General features: G+C 44.7%; 1 protein-coding gene across 2 annotated transcripts in view; it reads right to left on the bottom strand.

The window, feature by feature from the left end:
• Nucleotides 1–1833: 1833 nt before the first annotated feature.
• The window catches only part of CD79B (CD79b molecule), a 47135-nt gene continuing 25111 nt past the window's right edge, over nucleotides 1834–23857 (bottom strand). Inside the window, exons 1-5 of one of the 2 annotated variants that reach the window (XM_040437190.1) lie at nucleotides 23642–23774; nucleotides 23104–23452; nucleotides 11660–11778; nucleotides 8563–8604; nucleotides 1834–2371 (exon numbers count right to left, since the gene is read on the bottom strand). In XM_040437190.1, coding sequence (XP_040293124.1) covers nucleotides 2273–2371; nucleotides 8563–8604; nucleotides 11660–11778; nucleotides 23104–23419 — 576 coding nt within the window. In that variant the 5' untranslated portion in view covers nucleotides 23420–23452; nucleotides 23642–23774 and the 3' untranslated portion in view covers nucleotides 1834–2272. Of the gene's footprint in view, nucleotides 2372–8562; nucleotides 8605–11659; nucleotides 11779–23103; nucleotides 23453–23641; nucleotides 23775–23857 lie in introns of those variants that run through there. The other variant, XM_040437189.1, reaches the window with a different exon arrangement.

Here is a 23857-nt window from a genome sequence, read left to right as displayed (position 1 = left end):
CTATGGAGCTGTAAGCCTATGCCGTGGTAGGCTGTGTCTATATTCTCCATAAAATAGTGTCCAGTGGAACATGCATGAATGAAATCTGAGGCCTTCAGATTTATACCTCTATAGGGACCATATTACTGCAGTTGTATCAAGCTGCATAAGGCCATTGACTGCATTCATCCCTCTGTCTGAAAAGTCAGTGGGAGATCATTATTTCATGGTCAAAACAGGAGCAGATGCCTTTCATACAATGAGGCTGAAAATCATACAACTTCCAGTCTATGTTGTGGTCAGCATGCTCTCTTCACTGGGATTATGTCAAGGAGTTACGGATACTGACTGAAAATGTAACATTTTGGAAAATTAACTTTGACACAAAAAAAGCATTTTCAGATAATTTTATTTTTTTGTATTTATTTCACGCTCATGTCTATGCAGCATAGAATATCTCAAAGACATCTTATGTCAGGCGCACACACCTTGGTATATATCCCTCGTGATCAGCTGCCAGTGTTTTAGCACCACACAACTTTTACTGGTCTTTAAAGGGATATTCCGGTAGTAAGAACTTATTCCCCTATCCATAGAATAGGGGATAACCATTAGATCGGGGGGTGACTGCTGGGACCACCACCATTGAAGAGAACATGAAGCTTATTATTGAAAAAAATGGGGAGGCTGGTCTAGCGTGCGCCTCGACGCTCTCATTCCCTGTGGGACTCCTGGTTATAGGTGAGTGCTGAACTAGGCTATCTCCTGTTACCTATAGAATGAATGGAGCCACATGGCACAACCTCGATCAGCCACACCATTCATTTTAGGATGCAGGGACCCAAGGGACAGACTCCCATTGATCTAATAGTTATCCCCTAACCCGTGGATAAGAGGAATAACATTTTTTAACCACAATGACCCTTTAAGGTTTATTACACACTGTATAACTAGTTAAATATCTGCTGTCAGTAAGTAAAATATAATATATTAAAGTATACCTAGGAAGTAGTTTATGTATGAACAGAAATCAATCAACTACATACTGCGGCTCTCTATTTGTGACGAAACAACAACTCTCAGCAAGCATTGACAGCTGGCTATCAGTGCTTGCTGGGAGTTGCAGTTTTGCCACAACATGAGTGCTGCGGTTGCAGGTCCATGCTTTAGCTAATAATGAAACACCTTTAGGCATCATGCACACGACCGTTCCGTTTTTTTCGGTCCGCAAACCGCGGATCCGCAAAAAACGGAAGCCGCCCGTGTGCCTTCCGCAATTTGCGGAACAGAACGGGCGACCCATTGTAGAAATGCCTATTCATGTCCGCAAAACGGACAAGAATAGGATATGTTATTTTTTTTTGCGGGGCTACGGAACGGAGCAATGGATGCGGACAGCACACGGAGTGCTGTCTGCATCTTTTGCGGCCCCATTGAAGTGAATGGGTCCGCACCCGAGCCACAAAAACTGTGGCTCGGATGCGAATCAAAACAACGGTCGTGTGCATGAGGCCTTAGTATAATATAGCTATGATGTGTTCATTAGGAGAGACCCCATTCACAATTATAGTTCGTCTATTAGGCTTATCTAATAAAACGTAACCATAAATTGTGGGCAAAAACACTTTCTAAAGGGGGAATCCACTTTGCAAACAAATTCTCAGATGTCAGAATGTTTTACCATTGACCTCATCGTCCTCCAACTCTTAAATTGAAAGGATACAGTGTTCCAGAAGGAATCTACCATCCTATGAACTACTTTTATACTTCCTTCTCTGGACAAATCTGACACAGGGCTAAGATGAATATGTCCTAGATGAAGGCACCTAGGATTCTTTACTGAGCATTGTTTTGGAACAACTTTGATCAACCTGTTTTCAACAGAACCTTTTAACAGTAAGAGGTTTTCAAAGTGGACAACCCCTTTAAGATGGATTTCCCCTTTAGGCGGTTTTAATCTTAATACAAGCAACGTCTGAAAGATGCATAATGATTAGCTACAGTATCTATAATACATACAAGAGTTTCAAAGGTGTTAAGTATAGCAGATTATACAGTGCTGAAGCTTGATATACGCCTAGTCCAATGGGTGAGGGGTAGAAGAGGACAACATCTCACTGGTCTTCTCTTGGAACATTCAGATGGATCACTAACATAGTAGTCTGTCCCTACTGTCAGTTTGTGTCACTGTTCAGTCAGGATTTGGGTTCCAACCAATGCATTGTGTTTTTTTCTTGCTGACTTTCAACCCGACATTTAGCAATGAAGGGTGATAATATCCATCATGTCTCTTCTACTCAAGGCATGGGTGCTCTCCTTCCATGGTCTTGGCTGCAAGGACTCGTACATTTTGTATGTCCTCATAGGTCGCAGTCTGATATGCTTCCAGCCCCTGTAAAATGGACAACATCATCCTGGTTACACACACTAGATATGTCTGCATCAAAAAGTCCTGTGTAAAGGTGGATTTAGACCATATTATCAGGAAAGACCAGTCATTCCCGATCATCTGGGTGTCTAAATGTGCTGCCAATCACCCGATGAATGAGCGAAACGTCAGTTCATCGGTGATCCTGTTGTTCATGCAGGCTCCACCAATCATGGCTTCTCAGCAGTAGATCGTGTGGTCTAAACAGCAATCTGCTGCCCAGAAGCCATGATTCTGTATGAGACGAGGGATACAGTGAAGGAGATTGCTGCATCTAAGGCCTCTTGCACACGAACGTTGTTTGCCAGTGGCCGTATTGTGACCCGCATATGGCGGATCCGCAATACACGGGCTCCGGCCCAAGTGCACGCCGCATCACGAATGCCTACCCATTCACTTAAATGGGTCCGCAATCATGGAGATGCGGAACAGAAGCACGGATCGGAACCCCACGGAAGCACTATGGAGTGCTTCCGTGGTGTTTCTGTCCATGCCTCCTCACCGCAAAAAAAATAGAACTTTTTCCATTTTTTGTAGTGCGGACGGGTCACGTTCGTGTGCAAGAGGCCTAAATGTGCGTTCTCCTTTACTGAACGAGCAGCCGACTGTTGGGAAGGAACGATTCCTTCCCGACAATCGGCCGCTGCATCGCCCTGTCTAAACCTAGTTTAAGATTGTATGTAAAAACTATAGTTCAGCTCACTGCATGTTAAGGATCTGACAGATAAAAAGGTATAGGCTTGTTTTACAGTGCCCTTATTGCGGCTTCAGATCTAAGCCTTACTGATTCTAAGGAGGCAAACTAACAGCACCATACGGATCTATAATGCCATTAGTCGGGGTCATTCGTAGAAGTGAGCAAATTGATTCTAAACGAAACAAATTTGTTTCGAATTTTCCAATAACTTCAGTTTCTAACGAATTCAAAGTTTTTAGGATTCTTCCTGCAGAAATCCATCAAAATGGTGTCCACCATTTTACATATCAGAATGCAGGAAATAGGAGAAGGTGAAGGAGGATCACATGACCCAGTCCGGGGGACTTCACAATAATGCCTCAGCCAATCATATCAGTGGACATGTCGCAGGCACTGTATAAGATCCCAGCCAGAATTTTCAATGTTTTTATATGGGCTTGTACATTGGAGGAATAGCATGTCTGTTAGATGGAAGAAAGAAATCTTAAAACACAAAATACAGCTAGGTTAAAGGGAACCTATCACATTGAACATGGTGTCTGATCTGAAGGCAGCACCTTATAGAGCAGGAGGAGCTGAGCAGATTGACATATACACAACAAAAATATAAACGCAACACTTTCAGTTTTGCTCCCATTTTGCATGAGCTGAACTCACAAATCTGTCTAAATCTGTGTTAGTGAGCACTTTTCCTTTGCGAGATAATCCATCCCACCTCACAGGTGTGGCATATCAAGGTGCTGATTAGTCAGCATGAATATTGCACAGGTGTGCCTTAGACTGCCCACAATAAAAGGCCACTCTGAAATGTGCACAGTTTTGCCTTACTGGGGGGGGTGTCAGAAAACCAGTCACGCAGTGCAACACATCTCCGTCGCATAGAGTTGATCAGGTTGTTGATTGTGGCCTGTGGAATCTTGGTCCACTCCTCTTCAAGAGCTGTGCAAAGTTGCAGAATATTGGCAGGAACTGGAACACGCTGTTGTATACGCCGATCCAGAGCATCCCAAACATGCTCAATGGGTGACATGTCCGGTGAGTATGCTGGCCATGCAAGAACTGGGATGTTTTCAGCTTCCAGGAATTGTGTACAGATCCTTGCAATATGAGGCCGTGCATTATCATGCTGCAACATAAGGTGATGCTCGTGGATGAATCGCACAACAATGGTCCTCAGGATCTCGTCACGGTATCTCTGTGCATTCAAAATGCCATCAATAAAATTCACCTGTTTTCTTTGTCCTTAACATATGCCTTCCCATACCATAACCCCACCGCCACCATGGGCCACTTGATCCACAATGTCAGCAAACCGCTTACCCGCATGACACCACACACACTGTCTGCCATCTGCCCTGAACAGTGAAAACCGGGACTCATCCGTGAACAGAACGCCTCTCCAGCGTGCCAGACGCCATCGAATGTGAGCATTTTCCCACTCAAGTTGGTTACGACGACGAACTGAAGTCAGGTCCAGACCCCGATGAGGACGACGAGCATGCAGATGAGCTTTCATGAGACGGTTTCTGACAGTTTGTGCAGAAATTCTTTGGTTATGCAAACCGATTGTTGCTGCAGTTGTCCGGGTGGCTGGTCTCAGACAATCATGGAGGTGAACATGCTGGATGTGGAGGTCCTGGGCTGGTGTGGTTACACGTGGTCTGCGGTTTTGAGGCCGGTTGGATATACTTCCAAATTCGCTGAAACGCCTTTGGAGACGGCTTATGGTAGAGAAATGAACATTCATTGCACAGGCAATAGCTCTGGTAGACATTCCTGCAGTCAGCATGCCAATTGCACGCTCCCTCAAACGTTGCGACATCTGTGGCATTGTGCTGTGTGATCAAACTGCACATTTCAGAGTGGTCTTTTATTGTGGGCAGTCTAAGGCACACCTGTGAAATATTCATGTTGTCTAATCAGCACCTTGATATGCCACACCTGTGAGGTGGGATGGATTATCTCGGCAAAGGAGAAGTGCTCACTAACACAGATTTAGACAGATTTGTGAACAATATTTGAGAGTAATGGGTCTTTTATGTATGTAGAAAATGTTTCAGATCTTTGAGTTCAGCTCATGCAAAATGGGAGCAAAACCGAAAGCGTTTATATTTTTGTTCAGTGTAGTTTTGTGGGAAAGGATTCGGCATAATTAGTATTTTATAGGATTAAATTCCTGCTCATTCTAAGGCTTTGAAGTCAAGGAGGCGGAGCTATCAGTGATTGACAGCTATCTCTGTTTACACAGTCATAGAGGGAAGCCTGTCAATCACTGATAGCTCCGCCTCCTTGACTTCAAAGCCCAGAATGAGCATGAATTTAAATGAATAAAATATAAGTTTTGCTGAATCTTTTCCCATAAAGCTATATATCAGTCTGCTCAGCTGCTCCTGCCTTACGATATGATGTCTGGAGCTTACATTGTATTTTCATGTTGACAGGCTCCCTTTAATGTCAGAGGAGTGCTATCACAGTGAGTAGAAGACAATGGGCCAGATTTATCATTACTCTGACAGCTCACTCCACTTTCACATATGGCTAAAGTCAGTTTTAGCCAAGTCAGATTTATGATCGGCCCTTTAACACTGTAATAAATGTGGTTTGACAGTAGCAGTTTATCCGTCAGTAAGCAGCTTTACAAAAGTCGCACGTCTTTACGAAAAAGTCGCATGTTCTATTAAAAAGTCGCATAAGATAAGCATGGTCCTCACTGGAGTGAAATTGCGCATTTTTTTTCTGACTTTTTTACGACTTTTTAAATAGTCGCAATAGTAAATCTGTCTAGAGATTAATTTACATAAGAAAACACACCCACTTTCAGAAAACTGGCGAGCATAGTGCAGAGCCAATAAAAGTCGCCAAATTTTGCGCAGTTTAAACGATTGCGCAAAAATTTTCGAATTTTTCACTCCATTATTCTGACTTGAGCTAATGATAAATCTGGCACAATATCTGGTTATATTTATAATTGACAGAGAGTGAGGTGTTAGAGACAGGACAGGGGTCATTGTGCAACTTCGGCTGCGTCAGGCAGGCCGGCAGCCACTTTATTGAAAGCTGCAGCATTTCTAGATGATACAAGTTAAAGGGGTTTTCCGGGATTTGCATATTGATAGCCTATCCGCAGGGTAGGTCATCAATATGAGATTGGCGGGGGTCAGACTCCTGGAACCCTGCCGATCAGCTGTTTGAGGAGACTGTGGCCTCCACTTTGCTGCTTACCAAGCAGATGTGCTCGGTATCGCAGCTCAGCCTTCAATTGAATGGGACTGAGCTGCCCTTAGGCCACATGACTGATGAATGTGATGTCTCATGGCCTAGGAAGAGGCATAAGCGCTCACTGAACTCCGCAGAATCTTTGTACAGAAAAAGATAACTATTGGGTGGCACATGGAAGAGGGACGTCAGAGGGAAATGGAGGGAGGGCACCCAAGTTGGGTAGACCTCCCCGGGCCTATGTAGCACTTAATCTGCCCCTGGCTGTTTGTTACCACTGGCTACTATCCATTTACTCATAGTCATATATGTGACTTTGACATTACTAAGGCTACTTTCACATCTGCGTTTTTGCCGGATCCGTCATTGGTTCAGCAAAAACGCATCCGGTATATAATACAACCATCTGCACCCGTTCAGAATGGATCTGGTTGTATTATATCCCAAATGAACAAGACGGATCCATCACTAAATACATTGTAAGTCAATAGGCGCTGGATCCGTTTTCTTTCATGTTCGAAAAAAAACGGATCCATCACCATTGACTCACATTTTGTTTCATGACAGATCTGTCTTGATCAGTATCCCACGACGCGCTTGCAGCGCTTTTGTGTGCGTCATGGCAACAGAACGGAACGCATTCCGTGGCACTCTGTTCCGTTCAGTTTTGTCCCTGTTGACAATGATTGGGTTCAAAACTGAAGCTTTTTCCTCCACTTTTGAAATCCTGTGACGGATCTCAAAACCGGAAAGGAAAATGCCGAGGTGAAAGTAGCGTAATGCTGTCTTTAAAAAAATTTATAAAAAATCTTCCATGGATTTTTCTACAGATCTGCAGCTATTCCTTCATAAAATCTGCATGTAGAACTTATGATAAATATAATAATTAACGGTATCTATTGTCAGTTTAATGACATTGTTGAAGTAATGCTGCAAAAACAGCTGAGACCTATCTAAGGGCAGTGAGAATAATTGATAGTCATGTTTTGTGTGCTTCATGGCTACATATAATAACCCCCAATTAGATTAACTGTAATAAGAGAAACTACGTCTAAAATCCAAGCTGAGCGCTGCATCCATTCTCCCAATTCTGTTACTTTAGCAGTACATTAAACCATCCACTAGAGGGCTCACTCCCTCTCAGTACTGGTTATGATCCAGACGTGCAGGCCAGTTATATAGTCCATAGCCTGCTATCAATGGGGCAAAGTTACTGGTGTCATTGAGCCTAGACCATGTCATAAAAGCACAACAAGGAGTACGGCTTATGATGCAACCAATAGTTGGTGTCAGGGGCGGACTGGGAACTTAAAGTGGTCCTAGAAAAAAATAAAATAAAAGTGGCCCCATGTTGTAGGTGGGTCCAAATTGACAGAAGACAGGGCAAAAGAAGTAGGTGGGCCTGCATTAGCATAGTGCAGCACAAAATGCCGCCCCAGCAGAACCAGATACCACAGTGCCACACAAAATACTGCCTCCCTCGCCACAGTATTCATCTGTATCACAGTCCTGAGGAGGGCACCTGTGGCTGCTGGCAAGGTGCATAAGTACCAGATGCTCCCAGCATTAATTAGGGCTGAGAGAATCAGGTTGTTATGTACCTGGCTGGCGGCCATGAGGAGGACTTGGGCATCCCCCCTGGACATTGGCCCACCAAGAAATTTCACTGTAGGGTCTATGGCCAGTCCGCCCCTGGTTAGTGTAAAATGAGTCAAAAGTGAGGTTAACCCCTGCAATAAATTTGGCCGATCTTTATACAACCCATCTAATTTTACACTGTCTACACCAGCGGTAGGCAACCTGCAGCACTCCAGCTGTTGTGAAACTACAACTCCCAGCATGTTCCATTCACTTCTAAGAGAGTTCTGAGAAGAGTAGAGAAAGTATGCATGCTGGGAGTTGTAGTTTCACAACAGCTGGAGCGCTGCAGGTTGCCTACCCCTGGTCTACACTGTAAACAGGACCAGTAAATCTGTCTCCTGACATATTGTGGTTCTCCCACATAAATCTAGGGCGGACACAGCATGGCCTGCAAGTCAGAGTAATGGAAAGTCCAACATGGATGGAGCTTTTGAAATTGCGGCTTTTAACTTTCCCTTTGACTTGCAGTGGATGCCATGTCCTGCAGCTAGACGGTCTGAGATTTCCTCAGCTAGGGGAGGAAGTATTTTTTGACATATCTGTACATGGACAATTGCAGCATTGATTTGTTTTCAGGAACATGTGAAGGTAAAGCACATACCTCATATAAATGGTCCTCGATCTTCAAGCTGCGTTTTTTATTCTGTAACATGAATAAAATGAGTATTAGTAGTGCTATCTATAGACCGTAAGGGCCCCGCTACAGTGCATGTTGGGGCAGGACACGTTTGGATGGGTGATAAACACATTTCTAGTGGCCTATTACACAGGCCGATGCAAAATGAATGTTGGAGGAACGATTGCTACGGCAGACATTCTCCTACCAGTTCTACTGAATGCTTGTTCCCAAAAACTGGCCCAAACAGCATACCTCCCAAATTTTTGGATGTGATTCATTGTGTGAAAGTCCATTTTTTCCTGCATATTTATACACTTTAATAGTTTCTTAGTGCACAATAGAGCAAAAAATAATCAGAATATAGAAATTTCTAAAATCCAAATTGCATCAAATAATGAAATAATATGCAAGGTGCGGTCTAATATACAGATAGGAACCAGACAAACACTTTCTGGATCAATATTGTAAATGTAATAATGTAGATCTATACCTCAGAGAAAAGAGGGACAGAGGAATTTGGATGCAAAATAGGGATTGTCCCTCCAAAAGATGGACACTTGGGAGGTCTGAAATTGTCCAGCCTTAAAGGGGTTATCCATTTTCAAGGACCCCCCCCCCTCCAATGTGTCGGGCCCCTCACCGGTAATATACTTACCTTGCTCTCTGCTTCCGGCGCGTGGAGCGAGGTAAGTATATTACCGGTGAGGGGCCCGGCGCATGTGGGAGGGTTTTCTTGAAATTGGATAACCCCTTTAATTGCCTGTAACTTGTTGAATCATATATTATCTATACACTGTCAAGACCGAATACTATTATAAAACAAATGTTTCTATAGTGGATGCCCACTTGAGTACCTTATCTGTTAATAATTTAAAGGGTTTCTCCATGACTCTCTCATTGGTAACCTATTCACAGAATACCCTACTAGTTTGATCGGGGAGATTTGAGGGACCCCCACAGATCAGCACAGTAAAGGGACCGCAGGTTGAATAGGACAAGCTGCAGTACCAGGCAAAACTCACATACAGGCAAGTGTACAGTCGTGGCCAAAAGTTTTGAGAATTACATAAATATTGGAAATTGGAAAAGTTGCTGCTTAAGTTTTTATAATAGCAATTTGCATATACTCCAGAATGTTATGAAGAGTGATCAGATGAATTGCATAGTCCTTCTTTGCCATGAAAATTAACTTAATCTCAAAAAAAACTTTCCACTGCATTTCATTGCTGTCATTAAAGGACCTGCTGAGATCATTTCAGTAATCGTCTTGTTAACTCAGGTGAGAATGTTGACGAGCACAAGGCTGGAGATCATTATGTCAGGCTGATTGGGTTAAAATGGCAGAGCTGACATGTTAAAAGGAATGTGATGCTTGAAATCATTGGTCTTCCATTGTTAACCATGGTGACCTGCAAAGAAACGCGTGCAGCCATCATTGCGTTGCATAAAAATGGCTTCACAGGCAAGGATATTGTGGCTACTAAGATTGCACCTCAATCAACAATTTATAGGATCATCAAGAACTTCAAGGAAAGAGGTTCAATTCTTGTTAAGAAGGCTTCAGGGCGTCCAAGAAAGTCCAGCAAGCGCCAGGATCGTCTCCTAAAGAGGATTCAGCTGCGGGATCGGAGTGCCACCAGTGCAGAGCTTGCTCAGGAATGGCAGCAGGCAGGTGTGACGCATCTGCACGCACAGTGAGGCGAAGACTTTTGGAAGATGGCCTGGTGTCAAGAAGTGCAGCAAAGAAGCCACTTCTCTCCAAAAAAAACATCAGGGACAGATTGATCTTCTGCAGAAAGTATGGTGAATGGACTGCTGAGGACTGGGGCAAAGTCATATTCTCCGATGAAGCCTCTTTCCAATTGTTTGGGGCATCTGGAAAAAGGCTTGTCCGGAGAAGAAAAGGTGAGCGCTACCATCAGTCCTGTGTCATGCCAACAGTAAAGCATCCTGAGACCATTCATGTGTGGGGTTGCTTCTCATCCAAGGGAGTGGGCTCACTCACAATTTTGGCCAAAAACACAGCCATGAATAAAGAATGTTACCAAAACACCCTCCAACAGCAACTTCTTCCAACAGGCAAAAGTGATAACTAAGTGGCTCGGGGACCAAAAGGTTGACATTTTGGGTCCATGGCCTGGAAACTCCCCAGATCTTAATCCCATTGAGAACTTGTGGTCAATCCTCAAGAGGCGGGTGGACAAACAAAAACCCACTAATTCTGACAAACTCCAAGAAGTGATTATGAAAGAATGGGTTGCTATCAGTCAAGAATTGGCCCAGAAGTTGATTGAGAGCATGCCCAGTCAAATTGCAGAGGTCCTGAAAAAGAAGGGCCAACACTGCAAATACTGACTCTTTGCATAAATGTCATGTAATTGTCGATAAAAGCCTTTGAAACATATGAAGTGCGTGTAATTATATTTCACTACATCACTGAAACAAAGATCTAAAAGCAGTTTAGCAGCAAACTTTGTGAAAACTAATATTTGTGTCATTCTCAAAACTTTTGGCCACGACTGTACAGTCCCCTTTATTGTGCTGATCATCGGGGGTCTTAGACTAGTTTTACATGGGTGTAATACATCAACTTTTTAGGGTGCATAACACCCTCAATACCCCACTTCATGGTTTTATGGAACTGAACTTGGATTACTATAGATGGTTCTTTAAGTTTGGTTTAGTAGACATGAAGGATATCTGTTGTGACCATAATACCAACCCTAAGGCAAGGGCTACATGGTGATCTTTGGTGTGACCAAAGATCGCAGTGTAGCAGGGCAGCCATAGAAGTAAATCAGTCGGAGTGCAACTCGCATGTTTACTGTAACCAAAAGCCCAGAATCTCAAACAAGCCAGCCTGATTGTGGGGTCATGGTAGCAGCAAACATGTGAGTCAAGCTGCAACCCCAATCATTTCTATGGCTGCCCTGCTACACTGCAATTCTTGGCCACTCGACCCCTGTCATGCCCCAAGATTGCCATGTAGCCCTAGCCTAAATCCAGTATATATTGTATAAATTAGTTTTAGATGGGATATGAAATTAACCAATCATACCATTGTCCACATTAGACTTACCATCTCTTTTAGAAGTGTTATCGGCACCACTACAAAGAGGACTATAAGGATTGTCTGAATCACTATGATTGCATCTTTCATTGAATTTCTTCCCCTTGCAGTATCTATATTTCCACAACCTGCAAATAGAGAATGTTCATTTTTAATCTCTGCTCTTGACTTGTAACTTTGCTGTTTTCTTGCTTCCTCTACTGCTGTTTGGTTGGTACCAGTAGAGATGACCACAGGCCCAACCTTATAAGTACATGGGACTGCCAACAGATACTTCTACTTGGCAGCTTCACTCACTACAAAGTAGGGATGCTGGGACTAATGGTAGAATTAGGTACACGTGGTCACATGGGTGCTCGTTAGGATCTCCCACTAGTTGATTACTTGTCTATATAGTGGGACCTCATCAGACTTATGGAATCCACAAATCATTGAGCTTAACATGGTGCATTAGAACTAGAGATGAGCAAAGTTTTGAAAAATTTGATTCACCAAGAAATTTGATTAGTTACGAATTACTCACAAATAGCCCATGTCATTTAACCACTCAGATGCCGCATTCACTGCTGATCGTGGCATTTGAGGCTCACATTCAGGGGGTTAATCCTGGGTTAAAAAAAATTATACTCACCTCATACACTTGATTGCGGAGAGGCTGTCTGCTCCCTTCTTGTTTGAAGAAAACCTGCCAAAAGACCTGCGGCGAGTGTGAAGATGTCACCACGTGATTGCGTTGGTCGCACTCAGTGATGATGTCACCGCACGCGGCCAGTGTGATCATGTGGTGACATCTTTACGCTCTCCACAGGTCCTTTGGCAGGTTTTTTTCAATCAAGATGGGAGCACATGGGCTCTTCGCGATCAAGTGGATGAGGAGAGTATAATTTTTTTATTTTCAGCCATTTTAGAAAAGATTTATTCGTTACCACGAAGCACGAGGAAATTCTGATTTGTGGCGAATCAAATTTTTCCTAAACTTCAGATTGAATTCCACTTCGGATGCTTTGATTTGCTCAACATTACTAAGAACTCATGGCACTTTTATTTTATAATGTTTTGATTTGAGTTTATCAGGCTGAGCTGCAATACCAGGCTTAGCGCATGGTCAAGGGCAGTGCTGTTTCTAAACCAGAAAAAGGTCCTTTTTGTATATTGTTGACTTGGAAATGCTCTGGCCAGTGAAAGTCAAGGTTTCTGTACTTGTGCTTTCATATTTGACGAAGATGCTTGTTTTTGGGAGGCAAATATTAAATGGAGACATTTTAGGCAAGTTTAATCCTGAAGAAAAATGAGTAGAATTAGGGTTATGTTTTTGCATACTGTCAAGCACGCTCCATCATGTGCTTTATTTACCACCTGCAACTTCTTTCCAAAATGAGGTCAAACTGAGCTGGTTCAGATTAAAATAGAAAACTGCTAGACCTTGAAGTAATGTTTTCACTGACAATATTAATTTCGAGGCAGACCCATATGTGGCCACAATAGCTGATCATTTATTTTTGGAAGGCAGATCTCAAAACCATCCAGTGATGTTTTCTTTATCCGTACAAAATCAAGCTTTGGGTTTCTGACTGTAGAAAGATCTGTGTGCCAGTACCTCCTACAACCCCTGCAAAAATGGGGCCACTGGTGTTTTATTACCAGATTCCACACCTAGTCTTCCTTTTAGCTTCGAAAATCCCATATGTCTGAACTATGTTAAAGGAGTTATCCCATGGCAATAATCTACAGTTTTCAAACCAGCACCTGGATATGAATACTTTTATAATTGGATGTAATCCAAATTTTTTATATACGGCGGTTTTATTAAATAAAATGTTGCTATTTTTCTAATTCTTCTGTCCACCTCCTGAGGTGGACACACATGCTCGGTTCCATCCTTCAACTGCCACCAGCTGCAGCAGAAAAGACATGCCCCACAGAGAAAGGTCACATCCCCTGAGGTGCCAGATTGAATTAAATCTAGCAGAATAATTGGAGCAATTAATGGGGAGATCTCTGGATCAGTGTCAGGTACAGGCCTAGTTCTAATTTTGTCATGTACTATTTGATATCTGATGATTATATTTTATAATAATCATGGGATAATCTCTTTAATAGAATCTCCATTAGCCTCACTGCTCATGGTCCCCTACAAACTCTATCTATAGACATATTTCAACTGTCAGGAAAAAGGCACACTTAAAGGGGTTGTGCAACTCAACCATGTATTACATGGTCTCTGCAATTTTTTTTAAAAGAAAAAAATAGTTGCAGGGACGCCTGCTGGAATGATGACGCTTTATTTTGGCTACACATCTCGATACTGGGTTAGTGTCTTCCTCAGGCCGTATGGTCTGAGGAAGCCACTATCCCAGTGTTGAAATTCAAAGCTAATATAAAGATTATTGGAATGATTTATCCTCCCCCAAATGCCATCAATTTTTTTTCCTTCCCAGTATTGGAGACAGCTGCAGCTGGAAGACACACCGCCTTATACCACAGCAACACCAGAGTTGTGCCTGATTAGCACAACTAGCACAGGTAAGCACAAAGAATTTCTACCTTTCCACAGCTTTAACACAATGATCCTACGCTATGAACACCTTTTGAGCTATTTTTTCTCCTCTATCTCCTATTCTTTTTAGTAGGCAATGTGTGATACCACATTTCTCCTGCAGAGATAACAGTGGATCACTGATCGCTGGGGGTTTCAGTTACTGATCTTGCAGTCTTCATTTAGAGAAGAGGTTGTCCAAATTGGAGAACTGCTTGAAACATTAAAAGGTCTGCTCTTTTTTATGTAAAGATATGTTATGTATCTGCTTATAATCTACCAAAAATGCCCGTTATGTTATACACTAATTGACAAAAAATAAGGCACCAAGAAGGGTTTGTTGGAATCCAATGAAGCTTTCGATGTGTGAATGTAATGATGATATGTGTAAGTGATTGCAATTTGTGTTGAGCCAAGCGAGCTTTGGATGCTTCATCCGAAGTTGCTTTGTTCAAAGCTTCAGAATAATACTGTACGGAGATTAGTCTCCGTACAGTATTAGAATGTATGGGCTCCGTTGAGACTAAGTTAGTTAGTATTCATGAAGTCGCGCGTGACTTCGTTGAATAACTTCGGTAGTTGATTGAAAACCACTTTAAAACTTGAAAATGAACTCAGCTTCGGTTCCGAGGTACTAGTTGGAACCAAAACCGAGTTCAGTTTCAAGTTTTAAAGTGGTTTTCCACTTTATAAATCAATTACTGAAGTTATTCAACAAAGTCACTTGCGACTTCGTGAATGACTTACTTTGGCTCATCGGAGCCCATATATTCTAATACTGTACAGATACGAATCTCTGTACAGTATTATTCCAAAGTTTTGAACGAAGTGATTTTGGATGAAGCATCCAAAGCTTGCTTCGCTCAACAATAATTACAATATTGAAGAAAAAGAATAAGTTTATTAGGGAAAACAGTTAAATTAAAAGGATGCTCTAGGACCCTGTTGGATCACCTGTAGCCTGCATACTAGATGCAATACGGTTGGGCATAGAGGTATACAGGTTCTGTATGGTATCCTGCAGCACAATTGGCCACAGGTGTTGGAGCTGGGGCTATAAATCCTGTACACTCGTAGGTTTCTGAAGCTGGTGTCCCAGCTAGTCCTACAAATGCTCGATTGGTGACTGGAGAGGCCAAGCAAGTGTTGTAATCTGGCATATCTGGAGTGTCATTCCACATCAAAGGCAGGATCGAAGCACTGAACATGAGGCCTCCCTACTCAAACCCAACCATCGTGGAAATGGTCCAGGCAGAGACAGGGGTGTTTGATGAAGGTACCACTTGTGTCTGGACATAAAACTGTGGGAGCTGCTCATGCTTGTCGGCAGATCAAACAGTCCTCTCTACTTGACTGTCTGGAGCGTGTGCGTGCCCTCATGTGATTACTGCTCCCAACACCTAGGTCAGAACAGCCTAAATGAAGTTCTTCAAAACAACCAACCTGCTTCTCTCAGTCCTATAATGCGCTCCCTCTCAAAGTCTGTCAACTGAGCATAATGTCCTTGAGTGTGTCGTGGAGGTATGTCTAGCAGTCAATGATCTCTAACCAAGAGGTACACTACCCAAAAGTCACCTCTGAGAGACTTTTTATAGGGCAGCAGGAGAAGCATGTCATGTGGCAAGACCCAGTGTCTAATTGGGCCACATCTGTAATCAGTTACATATCTGCCTGAGACATAACTACATACAGAGTTTTGCAGCAATCTAACATTTCCATCTGGGGCATTATTTGTTTTATCTGTCAATTAGTGTACAAGGTACAGCGTACATTAAGGTTACATTTTACCTGCGCGATATGCAAAATTAAAATATAGTACAGGTGCATTTTTGGCTTCACATAACAACTGTGAAAAACAGGAAATGTGCTCAATGTGTCAGCTAATGATGTAGTTGTTTATGACATGGCTTGTGTAGATAGATGGCATAGACAGTATCATCTTGAGTATACTCATGGAAGTATATTGATATATGTTACTTAAAGTTTTTTTTCCCATTACAAACACTTGTCACCTATCCACAGGATATATGATGTGTCTGATCGTCAGGTACTCAGCCGTTCTCAAGAACAGGGGGCCCTATATTTCCCATTTGAATGGACTGGGAGTCAGGGATTTACACTGCTCCTCCAATCCAATTCTATGGGATTGCTGGAGATAGCTGAGCACTTTTACTTGGCTATCTCAGGGAGTTCTACAGAGTTGAGTGGAGCGACAACACGCAAGTGTGATCACGGCTTCATTCAAACAGAGGAACTCAGGACTCATGTTCTTTTTCACTGGCAGGGGTCCCATCATTCAGGTCTCACCAATCAGGCACTTATCCTTAGATAGGAGCTGTGTCTTTGTCATGCGACAACCCTTTTAAAACATTGACTTGTAGAAATATATATATATATATATAAAAAGAAGGACGTATGTATGTATTGTGACACAGTGAGGGGTTGTGTCTGGCAAGGCAGGTATTTTGCTCCCAGCATGTGCGGCTGGGCTGGTTTCCAGTCAGGTGAGGCCAAATACTGGACCGAAGTTTAAGTGCCGGTCTGGGTTTTGGCAGCACCTGGCTGTCCTTAAATAGGCAGCTGGGCTCAGCAGAGCTGTCTCTGTTTTTGGGATCTGAGGCTTTGTGCCGTGCTGGAGGAACGCACGCTGGGGAAACAGGCCCCCTGAAGCCTGCTGTGGACTATTGGAGGCAGAACTGCCAGCAAGGTGACTTTTGTTATATGAACTTTCCATTGTGTGTGAATTAACACCAAGACTACGAAGTTACGTGCTGTTTTGTGCAATTGCCTCAAGTGTGAATAAACACTGACGTTTTGAGTTAAGAAATAGTATTTTGCCTCTGTACTGCGCCCGCTTACCCTATCTACCAGAGCAAAACCCCACAATTGTAGGAGGATATGGGCAAGAGCAGTGAGGCTGGCGTGAACGCAGATATTTTTGGTTTCTGCATTTTTAAGGCACGGTTGTATCGTACATTAAACTAGTTGTATTACATCCAGTGCTCGACGACAAAATGAAAGCTGTTGTGAAGGCCCTCATGGAGGATAATCTGCAGCAGCGAGAGACAAACCTGCAGCAACGCGAGGCTAATAAGCAGCAGCAGGAGACTATCCAGTTGCGGTCTGATTCCCAGCGGGTGTATTTCGAATTGCCGGACGATCAAGCGACCGACTGCCAAAAAGTAAAGAGTGAGATTTTGGCAAGACTGGGGGTGAATTTGTTGGTCCGGGCCCAGTGGGTACATCAGTGGGAGTTTAAGCTGGCTGAGCCTGCGAGGACCCAGTATTATGACTTACTCCACCTCTTGCAAAAGTGTCTACAGTCTGATGTGCTGAGTCCCACGGTTATGCTGGATAGACTATTGGCTGATATGTTCTGGAGGGCTCTGCCACCCCCTCTCCAGCACTGGATCGGCCAGGTGTCTCCTGGCAACGCCCTAGAAATGGTGGACCTGGTGGAGCACTACGGGACTACTAAGACTGTTACAGGGGGTTCTTTTGGGAGGGGGGCAGTCAAACCCGTAAATCTCCATCCCAGACCCGGCGACTTGTACCATCCAAACCCACCAGAGGGGTGAACCCTCTACGAACCTGGCTCCGATAGTCTGCTGGCGGTGTCAGGAGCCGGGCCATGTAAGAGCTGACTGTCCCCATCAGGTGGAACCCATGGATACTAACTATGGCTACCGTCAGTCGCTATATGCTAGGAAGCTGTGTGCAGCAGGTATCCCAAAAACTCAAAACCAACTGTACCAGGTGGAGGTAGGAGACACTCCAGCGGAGGCTCTGCTGGACTCAGGGAGTCTGGAGTCCCTAGTAAGGGCTCCCCTGGTACGGTCAGCGGAGTATACTGGCCGGAAAGTCGGGGTCATGTTCATCCATGGAGACTTAAAAGACTATCCGACCGCCCTGGTGTCTCTAAGAACATGGGCTGCCAGATGGACTCATGAAGTGGCAGTTGCCCCAAATTTACACTATGAACTTATAAAAGGGAGAGACTTCCTGGGCTTCCCGGCATTGTGGCCTGCTATGAGAGTGACTGAAACCCATGAGACAGGGGTAACCCTAGCAGAGTGGCCCGGCTCAGGGGGGAGACCAGAACCCTAGGAACCTGAGACCGAAGGGCCAGCGGTAGGAGTGACCGCCACTTTGGTGGAAGAGGGGGAGACAACCCCGCTATGTGTGATGGTGGGAGACGTGGAGGACTTGCCGCCGGGTCCTCAATTGGCAGACCTCAGTGTCTCCGGGGATAATTTTGGTACCGCCCAACGTCGGGACCCAACCCTATCCCGCGCCTGGGAAAATGTCTTAATAGTAGATGGTGAACCACAACAACCTGGGGCAGAGTCAGTGTTTCCCCGTTTTGTGGTTCATCAGGATATGTTGTATCGGGTAAACCAACTACGGGATGAGCCTATTGAACAGTTGGTGGTCCCCAAGGCTTATCACAAGCTTGTGTTAGATCTAGCCCACCAACACGTTCTCTGGGGTCACCTGGGGCTGCAGAAAACTCAGGATCGCATTCTACAGCGGTTTTACTGGCCCAGCATATTCAAAGAAGTGGAAGAGTTTTGTAAGTCTTGCCCGACCTGCCAGATAACTAGCCCCCAGCCACATTTCCGTAGTCCCCTAGTACCTCTCCCGATTATCAAAATACCGTTTGACCGAATAGCTATGGACCTCATAGGCCCATTACCGAAGTCCGCCAGAGGGCATCAACACATCTTAGTCATTCTAGACTACACCACTTGGTACCCAGAGGCGGTGCCACTGTGACATACCTCGACCAAACTCATAGCTAAGGTGTTAATGGAGATGTTTTCCTGAGTAGGACTACCTGTCACGGCCTTTGCTGTGTGCGCCGTGACACTTTTGCCACACTTGCAGTTGCCGTTGGCAACGTGTTGTTGTTATGGCATGTCATGGCAGCGTCACGGCTTTTGTGTGCGTCGTGACATGGTTGCCACGCATGCTGTTGCCTGTGGTTGCGTGTTGGCTGGTGTGTGCACTTCCCCTTTAAGTTGTATCCTCTCTCTGTCTGGTGCTGTAAGGGTTAACTCCCAGATGCAAGATCGGATAGAGACAGTATTGCCTCTTGTTAGGGAGCATATGGAGGCTGCTCAGCGAGCCCAGAGTCGGGTCTATAATCGGCAGGCTCGTGTCCAGATCTTTCACCCGGGTGATCAGGTTTTGGTTCTAGTGCTGACCATGGACAGTAAGTTCCTGGCTAGGTGGCAGGGGCCCTACGAGGTACTCGAGAAAATTGGAGATGTAAACTACAAGGTACACCAGCCAGGGCGGCGAAAGCCGGAGCAGGTTTTCCATGTGAATTTACTCAAACCGTGGAAAGATAGGGAAACCTGTACAGAAAACAGCCTCCGGCCGGGTTTTCTAGGAGAAGAGGTACCGGCCCCTCTGTCTGATGCAAGAGAGACGGCTGCCACAGTAAAACTTGCAGACAGCCTGTCCTCTAAACAGACTCAGGAGGCCAGGGAGTTTGTTAGTTGGAACACGGATGTGTTCTTGGACCTCCCTGGACGCACTTCCATAATCCAGCATGACATTGTCACTGAGCCTCAGCCAAAAGTCAGATTAAAACCATACCGGGTACCCGAGGCTCGGCGACAAGCCATATTGGAGGAGGTGCAGCTAATGTTGCAGCTAGACATCATTGAGGAGTCAAAAAGTGAGTGGGCCAGTCCTATAGTATTGATACCCAAGCCGGACGGGACGTTGTGGTTTTGTAACGACTTTCGAAAACTTTGATGCGTATCCCATGCCCCGGGTGGATGAGGTCATCGAGAGGTTAGGACAAGCCTGGTATCTTTCTGGGTACTGGTAGGTGCCCTTAACGGAGGCTGCCAAAGAGAAAACTGCCTTCATCACGCCTGAGGGGCTGTATCAATATAAGGTCTTATCCTTTAGTCTGCATGGCGCCCCCGCCACTTTTCAGTGACTAATGGACATTGTGCTTCGTCCACATTGTCGGTACGCTTCGGCTTACTTGGACGATATTGCCATCCACAGTACCGACTGGGAAAGTCACCTACCCAAAGCGCAGGCTGTAGTGGACTCACTTCGGAAAGCTGTGCTAACCGCTAACCCAAAAAAATGTGCGATAGGGTTAGAAGAGATTAGGTACCTGGGGTATGTCATTGGGCACGGAGTGATTAATCCCCAAGTGAACAAAATAGAGGCGATACGGAATTGGCCCCGACCTGTCACCACTAGGCGAATAAAGTCATTCCTGGGAATGGTGGGCTATTACATGAGGTTTGTTCCTCACTTTGCTACTCTAGCCGTGCCTTTAAAAGGACTCTTGAAGGGATGAAAATCTGTGATGGTTCGCTGGGATGATCGGTCGGAAGAGGCTTCTGCCGCTTTGAAGTCGGCCCTGTGTGGGTCACCGGTTTTGGTGACGCCCGACTTCAAGAGGGAGTTTGTGGTGCAAACAGATGCCTCCGAAGTAGGCCTCGGTGCTGTACTGTCTCAGGAAGTCAACAGGGAGGAGCATCCAGTTGTCTTCCTAAGCCGCAACCTCACCCCAGCCGAAACCAGGTACAGTATAGTGGAGAGAGAGTGCCTGGCTATTAAGTCGGCACTCGAGTCTCTCCGCTACTATTTGTTGAGGAGAAAGTTCCGCCTGGTGACCATACACTCCCCTCTCAAGTGGATGAGCCAGGCCAAAGACAGGAATGCCCGGGTCACCAGATGGTTTTTGTCTCTGCAGAACTTTAAGTTCTCGGTAGAACACAGAGCAGGCCGGTTGCAGGGAAACGCGGATGCCCAGTCTCAGGTGCATTGTCTGGCGTGTGTCCACCCCCTCAGGGTTGAAAAAAGGAGGGGGTATGTGACAGAGTGAGAAGTTGTGTCTGGCAAGGCAGGTGTTTTGTGCAATTGTCTCAAGTGTGAATAAACACTGACGTTTTGAGTTAAGAACTTGTATTTTGCCTCTGTACTGCGCCCGCTTACCCTATCTACCAGAGCGAAACCCCACAGTATGTATGTATGTTCCAAGATCACTCAAAAACGCAACCATCGATGTCAATGAAACTTGGTATACACATCCCTTGCTACCTGGAAAGAAATCTTGTGAGGGTCACAGCTCTCTAGCACGTACCGTTCCTGAGATATTCCCAAAAAATGCAAATATGGCATCACATGACCTACATTAGCCAATAGAAGGTCTTTCTCTTCATATCCCAACTGCCATACACACGGTCACATGTCCCTTATCAGCCAATAGAAGCTCGCAGGCCCTTAGTCTCCACATACACACAGTTTTACACCAGGTTTCCATAACAACCCAGCCATTTTTCTTCACTGCTGTAGGTCAGCTTTAAAGGGGCAGGGCACTGTGGATGACACTGTTAAGGGAGCGGAGGTCACCGTTCAGGGGCAGACTTAAAAACCCCGCCCCCAGGCCCCACTAAGCCACGCCCCCTCCCACTCCGCAGCTGACGGGATTGAAAAAATGAAGATAAAAATCAACTTCTGTCAGCTGCAGGGGATCGAGGGACGGTGACTTTCTTCCTGCAGCTCATGCTCAGACAGCACAGTGCTGCTGTCTGAGAGTGAGCTGTTCAAAAGAACATCCCTGTGTCCGTCCAGGCCCTGCGCCGGACGGAGGACAGTGAGTCTGAAAGCCGGACTGTCCGGCCTAAAACCGGACCTCTGGCCACCCAAGGGGCAGGCTGCTGTGGAGGTCACAGTTAAGGGGATAGTCCGCTATGGAGGTCAGTGTTAAGGGGCAGATTGCTGTAGAGGCCACTGTTAAGGGGACGGGGTGTTGTGGAAATCACTGTTAAGGAGATGGGGTACTGTGGAGGTCACTAATGAAGGGGCAGGCTGCTGTGGAGGTCACTGTTAAGGGGGCGGGATGCTGTTGAGGTCACTGTTAAAGGGGTGGGCTGCTGTGGAGGTCACTGATAAGGGAGCGGGCACTGTGGAGGTCACAGTTAAGGGGCAGTCCGCTATGGAGGTCAGTGTTAAGGGGCGAGGTGCTCTAGAGGTCATTGTTAAGGGGGATACTGTCAATGTATTTTAATGACATACACAAACATTAAATGAAATATACCCGTGCGAAGCCAGGTCCTTCTGCTAGTAATCTATATAAAAAAGTTGAGTTACTTTGTGAATACATTCTATTAGTTACAGTATTAGTTACAGTATTGTGCTTATCCTGAGTTATAGCCTCTATTCCAGAGCTGCATTCACAATTCTGCTGGCTGCCAGGGAATCACATATTCCAACAGCATTGTACTGAGTAATGCTACATTTCACACTAGAGTTTTTCCTGGATTCGGCAGGGTTCAGCAAAAACGCTTCCGTTACTGATAATACAACCATCTGCATCCGTTATGAATTGATCCGGTTGTATTATCTGTAACATAGCCAAGACAGATCCGTCATTAACTCCATTGAAAGTCAATAAAGGACGGATCCATTTTCTATTGTGTCAGATTGTGTCAGAGAAGACGGATCCGTCTTGCTCCGCATCCCAGGACAGAAAGCAAACCGCAGCATGCTGCGGTTTGCTCTCCAGTATGAGAACGGAACGGAATGCATTTTGGAGCACTCCGTTCTGTTCATTTACGTTTACCATTGACAATGAATGGGGACAAAACGGAAGCATTTTTTTCCCCGTATTGAGAGCCTATGACAGATCTCAATACCGGAAAATATTAACGCTAGTGTGAAAGTAGCCTAAACTGGAGACGTATATATGGATGCATTTCTCTGAATAGCTGGAGATTGGGTCCTCCCAAATTTTTTGGGTGGGTTTTTATGTATTCTATTCTGTCTGTAGCTGTCTGTAGCTGTGAGGGTTAGAAATGAGGTTGAGTTTACATTATGTTGTGCATGTATAATGGATCCCAAAGAAGATCATCTGACTGCATTGATATTCCTGACTTACCCACTATCATCAGCTCTGTTCCACAAAGTGACCGCTTTATCTCTCGACTTGTATTATATCTGCAGAAGTAGATGCCGTTGTCTTTTCTTTGCACATTCTGAACGGTCAGGCTGTTGTTGAATAATTTGATGTGAGGGTCTGGTTCTATATAACTGATCAGGGAGCCATTTTGATGTCCACGATACCAGGAGACCATAGAGTTTTCAAGGGGTTCACACCTACATCCACATTCTATTGTGATAGTCCGACCTCTTTTCACAGCAATAAAACGTGGGCGCTGCATCCTCATACCTAGAACAACAGAACATGAATCCATAGAACAAGCTTGCTGCTATTTGTGATGTATCTGCTGCTAAGGTTTCTTGTATTGGGAGCTGGGCAGTAACTGGAGAGTTTCCCTTCACAGTAAGTGATGTCCTTTTTCTAGGATATGCTGTCACATTCTGATCGGTACAGAGGACCGCTACAGCACAATGGCCTCACTGGATTTTTAGTCTGCGCAGCACAATACTGCAACTCAGCCCATTCAGATGTAAAACTATGGCAGCCTATGTTTACACGTATTGTCACTTTGAGACCATGTAATGCCACAGAATGTGCGAATAATCCCATAGAAAGAAAGAAAGAGAAAGAAAGAAATAAAGAAAGAAAGAAAGATGAGATACAGTAGATACACTGCCTGTCCCAAAAAAAAGTTGCCACCTGGATTTAACTAAGCAAATAGTTATGAGCCTCCTATTGGATAATTACTACA

Source organism: Bufo bufo, chromosome 6 (genome assembly GCF_905171765.1).
Source record: "Bufo bufo chromosome 6, aBufBuf1.1, whole genome shotgun sequence".
Lineage (NCBI taxonomy): Eukaryota > Metazoa > Chordata > Amphibia > Anura > Bufonidae > Bufo > Bufo bufo.
Note: the sequence above shows the minus strand (reverse complement) of the source record. Positions and strands in the feature narration are given on the sequence as shown.